The 15,954-nt window shown below is 37.3% G+C and overlaps 1 protein-coding gene across 2 annotated transcripts in view; it reads right to left on the reverse strand.

Annotated features, from left to right (window-relative positions):
• The window catches only part of LOC107679494 (syntaxin-binding protein 5-like), a 92,046-nt gene that overhangs the window by 43,396 nt on the left and 32,696 nt on the right, over positions 1–15,954 (reverse strand). For both annotated transcript variants that reach the window (XM_016475055.1, XM_016475054.1), the window contains exons 3-4: positions 10,783–10,864; positions 5,070–5,170 (exon numbers count right to left, since the gene is read on the reverse strand). In XM_016475055.1, coding sequence (XP_016330541.1) covers positions 5,070–5,170; positions 10,783–10,864 — 183 coding nt within the window. The remainder of the gene's footprint in view (positions 1–5,069; positions 5,171–10,782; positions 10,865–15,954) is intronic.

Genomic DNA, 15,954 nt, shown 5'->3' on the forward strand with positions numbered 1-15,954 from the left:
GGGGGGTTATTGCTGCTCTCCCTGCTCTCATCCATGCTAGGCTGCATGGAGATGCAGGGAGTTCTTGCCCAGAACAGAAACTTACCGCCAATCCAAACTGTATGCTAATTGTCAATCATCTTTGACAATAGTGGTCCTGACAGAAATCAAGCACTCCCTGCTCTCATCCATGCTAGGCTGCATGGAGGCTGTGACAAGAGGGGTTGGGCCGAGAGCCGTGGGAACGGAGCGAGGCCGGTGGAGGAAATGCAGAGAAGTCCAGGCCTGGTCCTCTCTCATCCAACACTGTCGTCACTCCTCCTTTTATCCTTCCGGAGCTCCTCCGTGGGACTCGAGACCGGTGAGTGGTGCAGGTGTCACGCATTAGCATTTCCTCCACCGGCCTCGCTCCTTTCCCACGGCTCTCGGCCCCGCCCCTCTCGTCACAGAGGCGCAGGGAGTTCTTGCCCAGAACAGAACCATACCGCCAATCCAAACTGTATGCTAATTGTCAATCATCTTTGACGATAGTGGTCCTGACAGAAGTGCAAGAAGCTCAGCTACTGGAGTCAAAGACTGGGCTTCTGTTTAATCACCACTAATATTATTAGAAATATTACTCAGTTTAAGGTCTATCTAAAGTATTAGTTTTCCCAAACTCACATGCATTTTGATGAACAAGTGCTTTTTTAGAAAAGGTGGAGCATATGGAATGATTTTATGAACAAAAGGCTTGTTTGTTTTGGTGCTGTGCAAACGGCTTGCCTCTCACCCCTTTCACACTCCTTTTTCCCTGCAACACAAGTGCACACACACACCTGCCCCCAACACTTCACACCAGCACCTTGCAGCACCATGAATATATTCATGAGTGGAAGAGTGTTGAGAGAAATACCATGCATCAAACTCAACACACTTCTTTCCTGTCTATCAGACAGAAGCGCATGGAGAAGACACTGAAAGATGACAAGTTGGACTGCTGACTGCTCTCTATTTTTCTCTCCCTTGAGAAAGGGCAAAAAGAAAGAAAAATGTAAGAGAAAACATAAGAGGCTTTCAAAGAAAACACACATGCAATATTTAAAATCTAAGAATGAAAAACTTAAAACACAAACAGCTTTCAGAAGGCACTCATAAACACATAGTTTAAATATAGCTATACCCTACAGCTTTACACTTGTATCACAATTTACCTCAAATATATATTTTTATAATTTATCATTTATATTTTTATATTATGCAATTATGCATATCTTGATATTTATGTCTATATTATGTCATCATCTTGGCAAGTCAACATTTTGTCAAAAGCACTATCCATTTCTTTAATTGCAAAAGGTTTAAGTGGAAAAAAGTTACTTATTTAGGTTCTTCCTGGCACCTTTTCCATAATTAGCTAATGATCCTTCTTTAATTAATTCATTAATTAGCACAGGAAAAAAATAATCACATCTATCACTTCACTGTGAGTGTGCGTATCATGTAACACAGAGAATTTAACATGACATCCGCACATCTATTCCAGCATGACTAGGCAAGATTTATGTGCCACATCAAAACACATATTTCACTCCATTCATTTGTATTGTTTTTATACTGAGCTAATGATATTTTGTTTGTATCCTCTAAAAAAATCTATATTTTTATATTTTTTATTAAGAAATTGCTGCTCCCTGCCACATATGTAGTTTTTACTATAATGAACCTTTGGTCTCAGCAATGTCGGCGAAACCTGAGCCATACAGGTTTTCTCCCACCCTTTTTCTTTTTGTTTAGAAGAAACGGACACAATCACATTCACAAATATCAACAGCCCTCCACGTGTGAGAGTGAGGTGTGCATTTGTTCAGATGGCTTTTCTGTGACCGTGTGATAATGAGCTAAATGAGTGTATTAGGCTGACAGACGGATGCCCTGCACTCCTGACATTTGGCTTGCTCTTTACTGAGCCTTCGTCCTGCAGGGACACACACACATACAAGCAAAGAGCAAATCCATTCAGGAACAGCCTTAAAAACCTGCCAACCTCCCTGATCATTCGTTATGTTACAGCACCAGGATGGCATCTGTAAAACATTGTGTCTGTAGGTCATAACGGCTTCAAAAATGTAAACGTTGCCTTTAATTGGCATTATATGGGAAAATTCATTTTACAGCTCTGAATGATTGAGACACCAGGCTCACTGAACAAATACAAGAAGATTCATAATCAACGACAATGTGTTGCTTCAGGCAAGCCAACCATATAAAACACACAATTGACTAGCTGCACATGTACAACATGGAGGAAAAGAATCTGCTTTGAATGAGCTCTAATTCATTTCCTCCTGTAAACGTTTGTAAGAACAAATGTGCAGCATTTAAATCAGTTTAATTTTTGTTTTTCTTATGCGTCAGAATGGCTTGAGTGCAGCAAAAGCAATTGAAGTCAACACAGTCTAATATCTTTTTCCTCCAAAATGCTTTAATGTGCAATCTAGAGAGCATTTTCAGGGAGCACTTTTAACGTCTATGCCAGGAAAGAGCATTTTTTAACAGGCTGTTCCTCTCTCATCCCTCTCTGGTTGTTGTAACATCTTCCGACAGCTTCCTGTCAGAACGTCAGCTTCTGTGATGCCCACGGTGTCCTGACAGGAGGTCCAACTATGCTCCTCCCAAAAATATACTTTCCAAAAGAAGCATCCTTCAACATCACAGCCCACAAGCCTTTTGTGGGCCGATTCTTGTTCTTGATTCGTAAAGTTACAAAGACTAAAGTCTCAAACCCAAAGAGATATTCTTTATAAAAGTTACGCCCCATTTAAACACGCCCCCACATGTCTATGTCACTGTGTTAGAAGTTTAACATAACACCACCCGAAAGTTTACGCAAAGAAAGAAGGTGTAACTTTTATTCTCGCTGTAGTATTGTTGCCGCACTGTGTGTTTCCAAAATATGGTAAGGGGCATAACATTTCCGTCACACGTTTGAGGTATTCGGCCAATCACAACGCACTTGACAGCCGGCCAATCAGAGCACACCTCACTTTTCAGAACGATGAGCTTTGTAAAAATCTACGTATTTCAGAAAGGCGGGGCAGAGAGGAGCAACAATAATGTACGGTATGTGGAAAATAATGTTTTTTGAACGTTAAACCGCGTAAACACATTGCATTACACCAAATACACAAAATAATGTTATTTTTAAGTGATGTAAACTCTTTCCCCGCCAAACACCGAATTTTACTTTATTCATGAGACAAAGTAACTGAATCAATTATCTCAGCTTTTTGCTCAATTTTGCTTTTTTATGAAACCTACCTACATTCAAGTGTTGATAAAAAACAATGCTTGAAGCAAGAATAAAACAGATTTTTTTGTTTGAAAGTAGAGGGTCTGATCTTTATTTTGATGTTTTGCATGTTCAAATATTCATACAACAAAATATTCTGAGGGCCATGAAATTTCAGTGAAAATCTACTTTTCAAACTTTTTTTGGCAACTTCTTTCAAAAACACTGGCGGGGAAAGAATTAATAGAAAAGTAGTACATTTCTAAATTTACCGAACAAGTTCTGGCATTCAGAATTTCCTTTCAGAACAAGTTACTTTTTACATTTTATTTTTATTTTTTCAAATACATAATAATATTAATATAATTAATATAATTACATAATATGATATAAAATCATTCTAAATTATATAAATCATATAAAATAAAATAAAATTATATAAAATGACATAAAATTATAGAAAATAATTCTACATATATAAAATAATATCGCTCAGAAATGCAAGTAAAATGTGTTCTCAATGCCAATTAATGTTAACTTTACAGCTCAACACAGAGACATTTTGTTTGCACTCAGGGGCACAGCCACCCTATTGCAGCCTCAGGGGTGAGGCAGGTCGCAAAGGGAAACACTTTCTAAATGTCAGGCACACAGACACATCAGTCCTATACCTATGACCCCTGCCTGTACTTTCTGAGGCAGATACACGCTTGCAGAGACCCGCACACACAAACACAGTTATGTGGCAAAAACTTGTTCGACCCTGAAAGCCGCTGTTGGCGAGTTGTCACTCTCATCAACAGAAGCAGTGCAGATTATAAGTGAAGGGCTGCCTCATCTCTTATCAGAGTCAACAGCTGTCCAAACTGAATCAGAAGGTTACAACCTTCCTGCACTGATCTATAGCTATGAGTGTGATTAAAGGTCTCACACATTCTTCAATTCTTGCCACAGAGATACAACGCTGATTGAAGTGTCCTTAGTATGAACACATGTCACCGTTGAGGATACCGTTTCAAATAAGTAACTTTTTTGCTTTTAAAGGAGACATTTAACGGAGAACTGGATGAAATAAAACAGCATAATATGCAATGTAAATGTACTCTATCTTTCACAACTCGCCTTCTAATCTACTAAACTATAAAAAAAATACTGTACGTCATCAGGAAATCTGCCTGTTTTTAACACTGTGTATAACCAAGTACACTGCAATAAGCTTTACCACATTTGATGGTCATTAAAAGGGATAGTTCACCCCCAAAAAAATATTTGGAACATAAAAGTCAACATTTAACATGTTCCACAGAAGACAGAAAGTCATACAGGTTTGGAACGACATTAGGGTGAGTAAATGACAGAATTTTTATTTTTGGGTGAACTATTCCTAAATTAAATTATGACTAATAGTGCAGGAAACCTTGATTTGATGTAAAAACTGAATGAATAAATAAATAAACTGCTTCTAAAAGAGTAAAATAGGGCTTCTGTCTGCATTAGTTAAAATTTTCTCTTTTCCCACTACTGTTTGCAAAAATGACTGCACATGTTGACTCGCCTCCCTGTGCGACCAACAGAGAATGACTGTTGTGTTCTGGGCTGCACCTGGGTACCAACAGTGAGAGAGCAAGTGGAAGTCAACTGGAATAATAAGGGAGTGAAAGAGAGAAACAGAGGTATCAGATGTGAGTGTGGGCCCGCAGAAAAACCAACACCAGCTCTGCCACACACGCGCGCACGGTCATGTATCGCTAACACTGACCAGCAGTCTACATGCACACACACGCTCAGAGCAAGTGTAGATTAAGTGACCGTGGCTGACCTCTCCTTGTTGAACTTGAGTGAGTGCAGCACAGCTGGTCTCTTCTGTCGCAGGTTCCACAGGTGAATACTATCATCAGCCAAAGCACTAACCAGCGCCCCCTACGAGACAGAACAAAGAAAGACACACCATTTATACAACCTTTGGAATAAAGCCTTATGAAACACAACCATTTTTAAGTTGGGGGTCAGTAAGTTTTAATTGATTGAAAGTGACAGTAAAGGCATTTATAATGTTACAAATAAATAAACACAAATAAATTCAAATAAACTCTGTTCTTTTCATACAAAGTATCCTGAAAAAACACAAAAATATTTAACAGAACAACTGTTTTTCACATTGATAATAATAATAATAAGACGAGATGTTTCTTGAGCAACAAATCAGCATATTAGAAGTTTATTTTAAGGATCATGTGACACTGAAGACTGGAGTAATAAATTACATTTTAAAAAAATATTAAAATAAAAAATGGTTCTTTTTAAATTGTAATAGTATTTCACAATATTACTGCATTTATTGCATTTTTGATCAAGTAAATGCAGCCTTGGTAAGCATGAGACACTTTCAAAAACATTAAAAAATCTTATACATCTCAAACTTTTGTACAGTATGTTTACATTATCAAAACCAAGACACAATGTCAAATTACATACATCTCTTTTTTTTCAAACTTTTTTACATCGCTTAAAAAATGTGGTTATTATTGCACTGGCAGGGTAATAAGCCAAACACAATAATGTGGAGGCACTGCTTCCATTACCCTCCTCACATACATGGAACTGAATTTTAATGAAAACACAATAAACTTTGTCCCTCTGAAACTTTATTTACTTGATGTTGCTGTTTGAAAGTTTTACTTAAAAACAACAAATTCTATGTGTGTGTATTTAACATCATTCTATCTCATATTACATATATATTACTTTGTTACACTTTTGTACAGTTGATTATCATTCAGATTTCTGTTGGGGGCACTGCCTCTCTTACCTGCTTGGAAAAAAAGCCCCTGACATATACCATACACTGGTAGAGATAACCTATTCATTCTGCAACATTTCTGGAGGGCTGGAAGATTCGAGATACAGTGGTGGGTGGTGAATGTATGTGTGTGAGAGAGAGACAGAACTGAGTGGAAAAATAAATCGAAAGAGAGACAGTGTGGGTGGGACAGACAGAAGGGATGGAGGAGGGATGCTACCGCAAAATATCTCCTTTTCATCTGGCATACTCAGACCAAATACACACAGACGCTGCCTTTCCTCTGGTTATAGAGGCTGAATATAAAACAGACAAGAGTCTGTGCTTTGTCCCAGGTGTGTGTGTCTGTCTGTCTGTCTCTGCTTGGTCTGTTGAGCCCCAAACAAACACACACACACTGAGACTGAAAGTGCATACACACAAACATGCACTAATGAATGTGCGAAGGAACTCAAAATAACATTTTAGCTAAAAATAAAAGCTTATGAAGCCCAGCCATCTCTCACCTAAAAGAGGACTATCATACAGCAAAAACAGTATTTTTAAAGGGTTAGTTCACCCAAAAATGAAAATTAGCTTGTGTTTTACTTACCCTCGAAGCATCCTAGGTGTATATGACTTTCTTCTTTCAGACGAATCCAGTCGGAGTTATATTAAAAATTGTCCTGGCTATTCCAAGCTTTGCATTTCATTGCAGTCAGCGGGTGTTGCAGTTGAACAGTCCACAAGTCGTCAAATAAAGCTCACGCATTCATAATAAAATGTGCCACAGACGGCTCCGGGGGATGAATAAAGGCCCCCTGTAGCGAATCCATGAGTTTTTGTAAGAAAAATATCCATATTTCAAACGTAATAAACACTTTTCTCTCACTTCCGTTATCTGTCATACGTGGATCCATTCCGGCGGAAGGCGTATGACGTATGCGCAGCGCGCACTCCTCTGAGATATGCTAGTCTCGCGAGTTTGTTTAATAGGAGCAAAGGAAGCAAAGTTTCCTTTAGCAAAGAAAGGGTTTGTACTTCTTATTCGTGACCGGCGTTTTGTTTTGTTCTCTCTCCGCATTCGTCACTAATCACACAACACCGCGCGTCTTACATCATCCGCAGGAACTGCTTCAGTGTATGACAGTCAGCGGAAGTGAGAGAAAAGTATTTATTACGTTTGAAATATGAATATTTTTCTTACAAAACTCATGGATTCGCTACAGGGGGGCTTTATTCATCCCCCGGAGCCTTCTGCGGCAAGTTTTATTATGAATGCGCGAGCTTTATTTGACGACTTGTGGACTGTTCAACTGCAACACCCGCTGACTGCAATGATAGAGCTTGGAATAGCCAGGGCAATTTTTTATATAACTCCGACTGGATTCGTCTGAAAGAAGAAAGTCATATACACCTAGGATGCTTCGAGGGTAAGTAAAACACAAGCTAATTTTCATTTTTGGGTGAACTAACCCTTTAATCACTGAATTTGAAAAACATTCTTCCGTTCTTATTCTTAGTCTAAATACATCTGTACATATTATTTACAAAATCATTCCAAATTAAAAAAAAAACTTTTTTAAATATAAGAATATTTACAGTTACATCAATTTTATCAGAAATAAGACCAATAATATTAATAAGAAAATTAATAAGAAAGCAAGTGAGTAAATAATTTAATTCACTATTTTTATATCAAATAGCTAAAATAAATAAAGCAAACTAATGGTAATTTTATATGTTTTATATGCCTGTTTTAACTTTTAACATGATTACATTTTGGAATTTTCCAAACAGATTTTTAAAGGGGTCGTATGATGTTGCTAAAAAGAACATTATTTTGTGTATTTGGTGTAATGAAATGTGTTTATGCGGTTTAAGGTTAAAAAAAAACATTATTTTCCACATACTGTACATTATTGTTTCTCCTCTATGCCCCCGCCTTTCTGAAACGCGTCGATTTTTACAAAGCTCATCGGTCTGAAAAGCGAGGTGTGCTCTGATTGGCCAGCTATCCAGTGTGTTGTGATTGGCCGAATACCTCAAGCGTGTAAACCCATTTAACCCATTTTATAAACCCATTATAAACGAGGCATTTGTTGCATCCAGTGGGGACATAATTACGGATTATAATGACTTATACTGTCTTTTTAGAAAAATTGAAATCGCATCATATGACCCCTTTAAGGTCTAATGTCAAGCAATCATCTTGAATGTAGTTCTATTATTATTTCACATGATGCTACTAATAGATCATGGTACTACTAATGCAGAGGTCATGGTTTGATTCCCAGGGAATGCAAATACAGAAAAAAAACACATTTTGAATGCACTTTCAAGTCACTTTGAATAAAAGCATCTGCCATCCAAGTGGTCTTAAAAAAGATGTACAAAAAATACCATGTTCATGTCAGAAATAACTTTCTGATGACTGCTGAGAAGTCTGTTCAAAATGACCAACTAATTTCAAGATGTTTATTATTTGTGACCCTGGACCACAAAACCAGTCATAAGGGTCAATTTTTCAAAATTGAGATTTATACATCATCTGAAAGCTGAATAAATACGCTTTCCATTGCTGTATGGTTTGTTAGGATAGGACAATATATGGCTGAGATACAACTATATGAAAATCTGGAATCTGAGGGTGCAAAAAAATAAAAATATTGAGAAAATCGCCTTTAAAGTTGATCAAATTAAGTTCTTAGCAATGCATATCACTAATCAAAAATTAAGTTTGAATACATTTACTGTAGGAAATTTACAACTATCTTTATGGAACATGATCTTTACTTAATATCCTAATGATGTTTGGCATAAAATAAAAATCAATAATTTTGACCCATACAATGTATTTTTGGCTATTGCTACAAATATACCCCAGTGACTTAAGACTGGTTTTGTGATCCAGGTTCACACACACACACTTCAAACACATTCCAAAGAGACGTAAATGACCCCCCGTGCCAGGCACCAATGGCCTGGCTGACCAGCAAACGACCCCCACGCTCACCATACACATAACACACACACATAAAGACTTTTTCTTTATTTAGACTATAATTAATCAGTTACAAATGTATCTGGTATATGCTTGTGTTATTTGTATGTTTCCCTATTATATTAGCCTAGTTACCACTCGTTATTTGTATTAGTTAAGCTCTAAACGCTCATATTCAGGTGTATGAATGTATCTCTGGTTTAATATCTTCTAGATGTTTCTTTCTTGGTATCAAAATGATCTGCTCTTTATTCCTCAAGCAATGATGTACACTATGTGATTGTGAAATGCATCATACTATTTGTACAATATTTTGGGTAAAACTGCACCAATCCTCCAGTCCGGCCATAAACACGCAAATGGGCCATAAAGGGAGACAAAGAAAACTTCTCCCACTCAAAAATTCACGCCTGGTATTGGCTATTCCACCCAAAAGGTGGGTGTGGATAGGAACTATCAAAAGTCATTAACTCAGAATAATCTTTACTCAGAAACCTCTCTTCTTGAGACGGACACTCTCCAAGACTCCTCAAAACTCTCCTCTTGATTTTTATTTTCTGGCGGTTTGTTTTCTTCAAGTAACTTTGTCGATTCGCTGTGGACTTTCCTATCTTCAGAAGAACCAGAGGAAAACCTCCAGCTCACTCCTAAAGAACTCATCAAGAACCTCTGTGTCTACCGCATCAGGACTCTTGTTCAGCAATGCCAATGCAAGTAACCGTTTACAACTATTTAGATGCGTGTTTAAGTTTGAGCCCCTTTTATAAGGTGATTTTTGATTCTTTGATGATTCTCATTAGGTTGTGGTTAATTGATGTGAAATACTGCCATTCTTTTGTTCTTCTCTCTCTTTCCTTACTTTCCTTCATTCTGTATATATGTGTTTTGCTTAGTTTAGTTGTACATTAGCTATAGTTTCATTTATTAAATCCCTTATATTCACAATTGATTGCCTCTGTGTGCTGCTCACAATTCGGAGTCACTGAATGTTGATCCCTTGCTACATGCTAAATTACTGCTAGTACTGCATAAAGTAGGAAAGCTACTGTTCCTTGGCCAGGAAAATAATCTTTCCTTGAATTGATAAATGATTATATTGTCTGCTCGGTGGATGGACAGATCAAATAATTGTAATATTGATTCTGCTACAGTTAATTCTAAGATCTAATCTAAATATTTATTATTAATTATAACCAGTTATAATTACTTATAAATATTTCCCTTTTGAGCTAATTTGCTTACATCTAATATCTTTTTTATATTGCACAATAGAAATGTGTTGATTAAAATGAAATATACGCAAAGAGAAAAGCACTCTAATGTTCTATCTTCAACCAACCAAAGATCAACATTCAAAACAAATCAAGATGCACTTAAAATTAATTCAAGCAGAAAAGTCTTTATAAATAGCCAAATATTCCCGTGAACGTAGAGTGAACTAATCGTTTTGACTTCAAGGAGCACAATCTACAAGGCGGCTTAGTGTAAGAGATCCCTGTGGTCTTGACTGTGGGCAACACTCTGGGGAGGAAATGGTAATATCAGCTTCCTCTGTAGGATCCCTCCAGGCCCACTCTGGAGGACAAGAGGGTTTGTGGCAGCAAAGGCTCTGGGTTAAGGGATCATCTAAGCCTCTTGAGGCTTCATCCTGGATTATTTAAACTGCCTCTTGGAGCTCCATGGGAATAGGCTCTTAGCATAAGTTTGAGCAGGACCCAGAAAGAGGGGAAAAAAACATAAAACACTCACTTCATTTATGAGAAACTGTAGCTGGATGACGGCTGCTCCGCTCTCGTGCTGACAGTAACACTCCACACCGGGTCGGCCGAATCTGAAAGGGTTCTGAGTCAAGGAGAGAATTGGGAAAATCAAGGCTAACAAGATCAGGACACTTTTGGGTCAAAATCTGAACATGCCACTTATTGTTTCAGCATTTTATCATAATTTTTTTTTAATTAAAGGCACTGTTCCAGTAAATGCATGTCAGTCATTGTTCACCCTCTGTGGACATACAAGTTAATTACCTCTGCCAATCTCTCTGGCATGGCTGCTAGCAATGAAGTCTGTCAGTCACTGTCAAATCTGCTCTATGAAAGCCGGTAATAAAACATAACAGCTCACTTTATAAACATTATTGTTGTTTTGACAACATTTTCCAATGTCACAGACAGGCTCTCCCTGTCTGAAGAGTCTGAAAAGACTGTCAAAAAGTAAAAGGTCCTGATTTACTAGAGCCCAAATCAAGTGTACTAATACTAATACCATATTCTCACTTGTGGCTAAATATGGAATATATATTGATAAAAGTATGATATTACATATTTATATAAATAAGGTATATAATAGTAAAAACAACAACAATATACAGCCTAATTATATAAGTATGTTATCATGTCTTTTTTTTTTTTTGTATAATTTCATTGTGAATTCTAAACCATAGTTTAGGAAAAAAAACACTTATGGAGTGGTCAATTACTGTTACTTGTTAAAAAGGAGCAATTAACATCATAAATCATTAATAATAAACACCTGAATCACATAAAGGCATGCATCATGTATATTCAAGCATCCTCTACTTTCATAAAAGACTGATCGAGTTAATATTAATGACTTCAAAAAAATTATTTTAATTAAATGGCAAAAAGTTGGGGAAGAGTATGTAATTTCTCAGCAGGCTAATTGGATGCCTGGCACATGGTGTGTGAATGTGTGTGTCTGTGTTTGTGCTGTAGAGATATAATTTGATGATAACCTCTACTGGGAACTGCACACACTCATATTTCCACAGCATGGAGAGAGAGAAAGAGAAATGAAGGGAGGAGAGAGCAAGATGCGCATATGCGTATATGCAATCAGGGTGGTGGAAAGAGGGAGGGAAGAACAATTAAAACAGATTAAAAGAGTGATCACTAGAGCTCAAATTGTTGGCACAGAGACAAGATGCAAACAGCAATACACAAGCATGCATAAAAAAAACGTGTAATGGAGTCTCACACTCAGGAGGATTATGAACACAGATGCATGTCTGATGTTTGTATGAGAGTATTATGAGAGAAATGTGAATTATTAATATCACATATTTAAATAATAAATATAAACCGTAGATTTTATCATCAATATATTACTAGAATGACACTTTTTTAGCTGCATTTTATAGTTGCACTGAGTGCAGACTGAGCAGCCTTCATTCATCACCTAGAGGAAGCCAGTACAGTCATTCAGTGGCTCATTCCGTCTATACATCACAGGCGCTTTGAAGTGACAGGGACGGAAGATACCGGAGGAAATTGTGCATGTCGATAAGGACATGCCTTGAATCCTCATACATCCTCCGATCACCTGTAGCTGCCCGCTTTGGACCCTCATCGTGTAATGAGGAAACACACACAGTGGTCGGCTGATATGGTGAGGACAGGGGCAATCGGTATGGGTCAAACAAAGAAAAAAGACAGATACAAAATACTAGCAAAAATACTAATGAGAGAGATCATCACTGCATAAATGACAGCACAGATTAAAAAAAAAAGCCAAAAACTCCCTGACATCACAAACATGTTGACAAGAGGGCAAAGCAGTAGAGAAAGTGTGAAAGGGAATGCTGGGAAGAGAAAAACACTGCTGACTCTATGCCCACACGCAATAAAGTCCAGTGGGCTGTTCATGGCTATAAAGAAATCACCCATTAAATCTTTTCACAAACAGCAATGAGCAGTCTAAGATGTTGCCATTACTAGACAGTAACCATGCATTTAATGTATTAATTATGGCTCTGTTCCCAAACCTATTAAGCTGTCTACAGAGGCAGCATTTTAAGGCATCGTAGACACAAAAGCAGTTCCACTGACTAGATTATATCAACTTCTAAAACTCGCTTTGACCAAATGCAAAAGGCTTGACATATTGGTATCTTTTATAACGCTTAGCAAAAAGGACAGATGAGGTTAGATAAACATTGATTAGAAACTTATATTTCACTCAATACTAAAAAGTATTGATAAAAACAGTTCAGGGTCATTAAAAATTAATCTCTTTGTATTTATCTTACCAACATGCTAACATCAAAATCTATTAAAATCAATAGTGAAATGAGCCTCATTTTTCATTTCTGTAAGAATGCTATCTTAGAAGGCCGCTTACTAGGTTTTGGAACACAGCTAATGTCAGTGTGGCTATATCAAAGACATTAAGTCAGTCAAAAGTAGGCTAAAGGAGGGAGAGAGAAAAAAAGCAGGAAGAAAAAGAAGGCCGCCTACGGGGTCAATAGTGACGTTTATTCTGTTCTGACGTCAGGAGTGTCCAGTCATGCTTTACCATAAGAGAGACAAGACAACACACAAACACATGAATATGCACATAGAGAGCTAACATGTTACAGTGAGCTCCAGTGATGCTACCAACTGTGTGAGAAATACAAGCATACTCTCTCTTTCACTCCCATGCTCCTGGGAATGATTCATTTGTCTAATACGCTTTCTAAATAAATAAACTCCAGAGGCACGTTTGATTTATTGGGGACCCAAACAATTAAAGTTGCAAGCACTGTGGCTGTCACTGCAACAAACTGCCTTCACCTTGAGCATGCTTCAGTGCACATACGCTCTCAAACAAGCCACTCTGCAGATACACTTGACACGCAGCATGCTCTATTAAAACATCCTATACTCAGCACCACTGTAATCAGCTAACATGCAACCGGGGATGATTCATTTTAATGCACTTACTGTTTCGCTGTTTTTCCAGCGAAAGCAGCCCTGTCTTGGGAAATTTGCATATGGGGACATTTTTTCTCCACAATCTTGGCTTCCTTCCATGTTATATCTTAGCAGCTTTTATGTGTTGAATCAAGCATGATAGCTTGTGCTTTACAACCATGATTTTCACATAACATTTCAACTGCTGAAAAAGATGCACACAATGTGGTTTAAATAAACTGACCAAGAGACCGACACAACTGTAAATCACACATTCTTTGTGTCTATGCAAAAGACAAACAGACAAAACAAATCAACAAACGACAAACAGACAGAACGATAGATAGAATGACAACAGATGGACAGACATAAATGGACAGACAGAACTAGCTATTTTTGTTTATGTGATCATCTCATAAAGAAACATTCAAACAGTAAGAATTATACAGGAGGACTCACAAATGAAAGAAAGTGCTGTGTGCATCATTAAAAGCCTCTCTCCCTGTAGGTGGGTGTGATTGATTCCTGGAGATTGGCCAGAGAGTATTAATGACCCTGTTCTTCAAGCTAAATTTAGATCTAGCGTTCACCACTCACAGAGGATGATGTAGACCCTCTAAAACACACACACACACACACACACACACAAATATAAGAGCTAAGAAGCTGCAAAGGCAAGAGAACAGCGAAGAGAGGGAAAGGGGAAATGAAAAGCTAGTAGATTCTCTTGTTGCCAGAGGCCAAAAGAGAAAATATATAGTGCAAAGTAGAAGCAGGACGCTCTTTAAACTTTATTAAGGGCTTTCCAAAATTTGAAAGTGAAACCTTCTTAGTTGTTTGCCAATGAGTTATATAAGCTGAATCAGTTAATTAAAGTCTCTATCATTTTTTTTAAACAAATCATATTAACTACCATTTGCAAAGATAATGCCTCAGTTCAAATCTCAAAACTAGGTTATACAGCTTTAGGACTTTGCTATAGGACATTGATACAGCTCAAAGTGCTTCATCTCATTCGTATGAGTCTGTAAAATGTCTTCTGACTGTATCTCTCCTATCAAATGTGCTTTGTGTTTAAGATGAATAGATGAAGACATAATCGATGTCTGAAAGAGAGAGAAGCACACTGGGTATTGTGAATGAAACAGGATATTGCTACCCATGGGGAGCAACAAAAGACACTCTAAACATCAAATCAATCAACATTTAAACATTCAGTGAGACTGTGAACTGTTTATGATGCTGTGTCTGATACCCTATGAGAAGTCTCAAATTCACACAAGTCATTATGGCTGTTGAATAAATGTTTTGATACAAGGTGTCCTATTAAAACGCATGGCCCCATGAAGGAAGACTAGACTAGCGACTGCAATGCATTAGTCCAGAACACTTCTGTCAGGTTTTCAAAGAAAAGGTAACATACATAAGTTCATTTGCACTTAATGTAAGGAGGAGTGGAAAGAGGATTATAAGTAGAGGATATTGAAATGTGCTAATATTTTACACACCCCAAATGTCATTCACTGGTCAGGATATATGTTATGCAGTACATTAAAGCTAAAAAAAGTGTTAAATATTTAAAAAGCTACTTTAAATGATAAAACTAGTCAATGGTAAGATTCAAAATTTCATCAGAGCCATATATCTCTAGGCTTCTGATTGAAGAAACAATCTTAATTAGGTTGACAGCATCAGACTTTAAAGGATAAGTTATTACCCCATCCAATATCCAAGTTACTAAAGTACATTTTTAAAGCAAAAAAATTATTTATAATGAAGCCATTTTTTTCTGGGTTTTTGAATGAATTAATCTTAACTACAATACCAAATTTAAATAGATAAATTAATACTACCTTTAAAAAATGGGCTCAAAAACAGTAATGAACAGCAGCCTGAAATGAATGACCTGATTCACTAGAATGAATCAGATTTTCTAACTCTACTCTAGAGATAATAATTTAAGAGAATATGGACGCTCAACAGTAAAGCTGCCTACACAAAATGTGGCATTAAAAAAAAACACCACTACTTGTTGGAAAAAGTAACTGGTTACTAAAAAAAAATGTCTCTAGGTTACGTATGTAACCATGGTTCCCCGAGGGAACGAGACGCTGCGTCGAGATTCGCTTTGGGAACACCCTTGCGTGACCGTGTTCTGAAGCACGTGTCAAATCAGTCCAATGGAGTAGCGAGACGTCACGAGCGGGGTGACGTAAGCACCAGAAAGTAT

The sequence above is a fragment of the Sinocyclocheilus anshuiensis genome, unplaced genomic scaffold (assembly GCF_001515605.1).
Source record: "Sinocyclocheilus anshuiensis isolate Anshui unplaced genomic scaffold, SAMN03320099.WGS_v1.1 scaffold212, whole genome shotgun sequence".
In the NCBI taxonomy this organism is placed as follows: Eukaryota; Metazoa; Chordata; class Actinopteri; order Cypriniformes; family Cyprinidae; genus Sinocyclocheilus; species Sinocyclocheilus anshuiensis.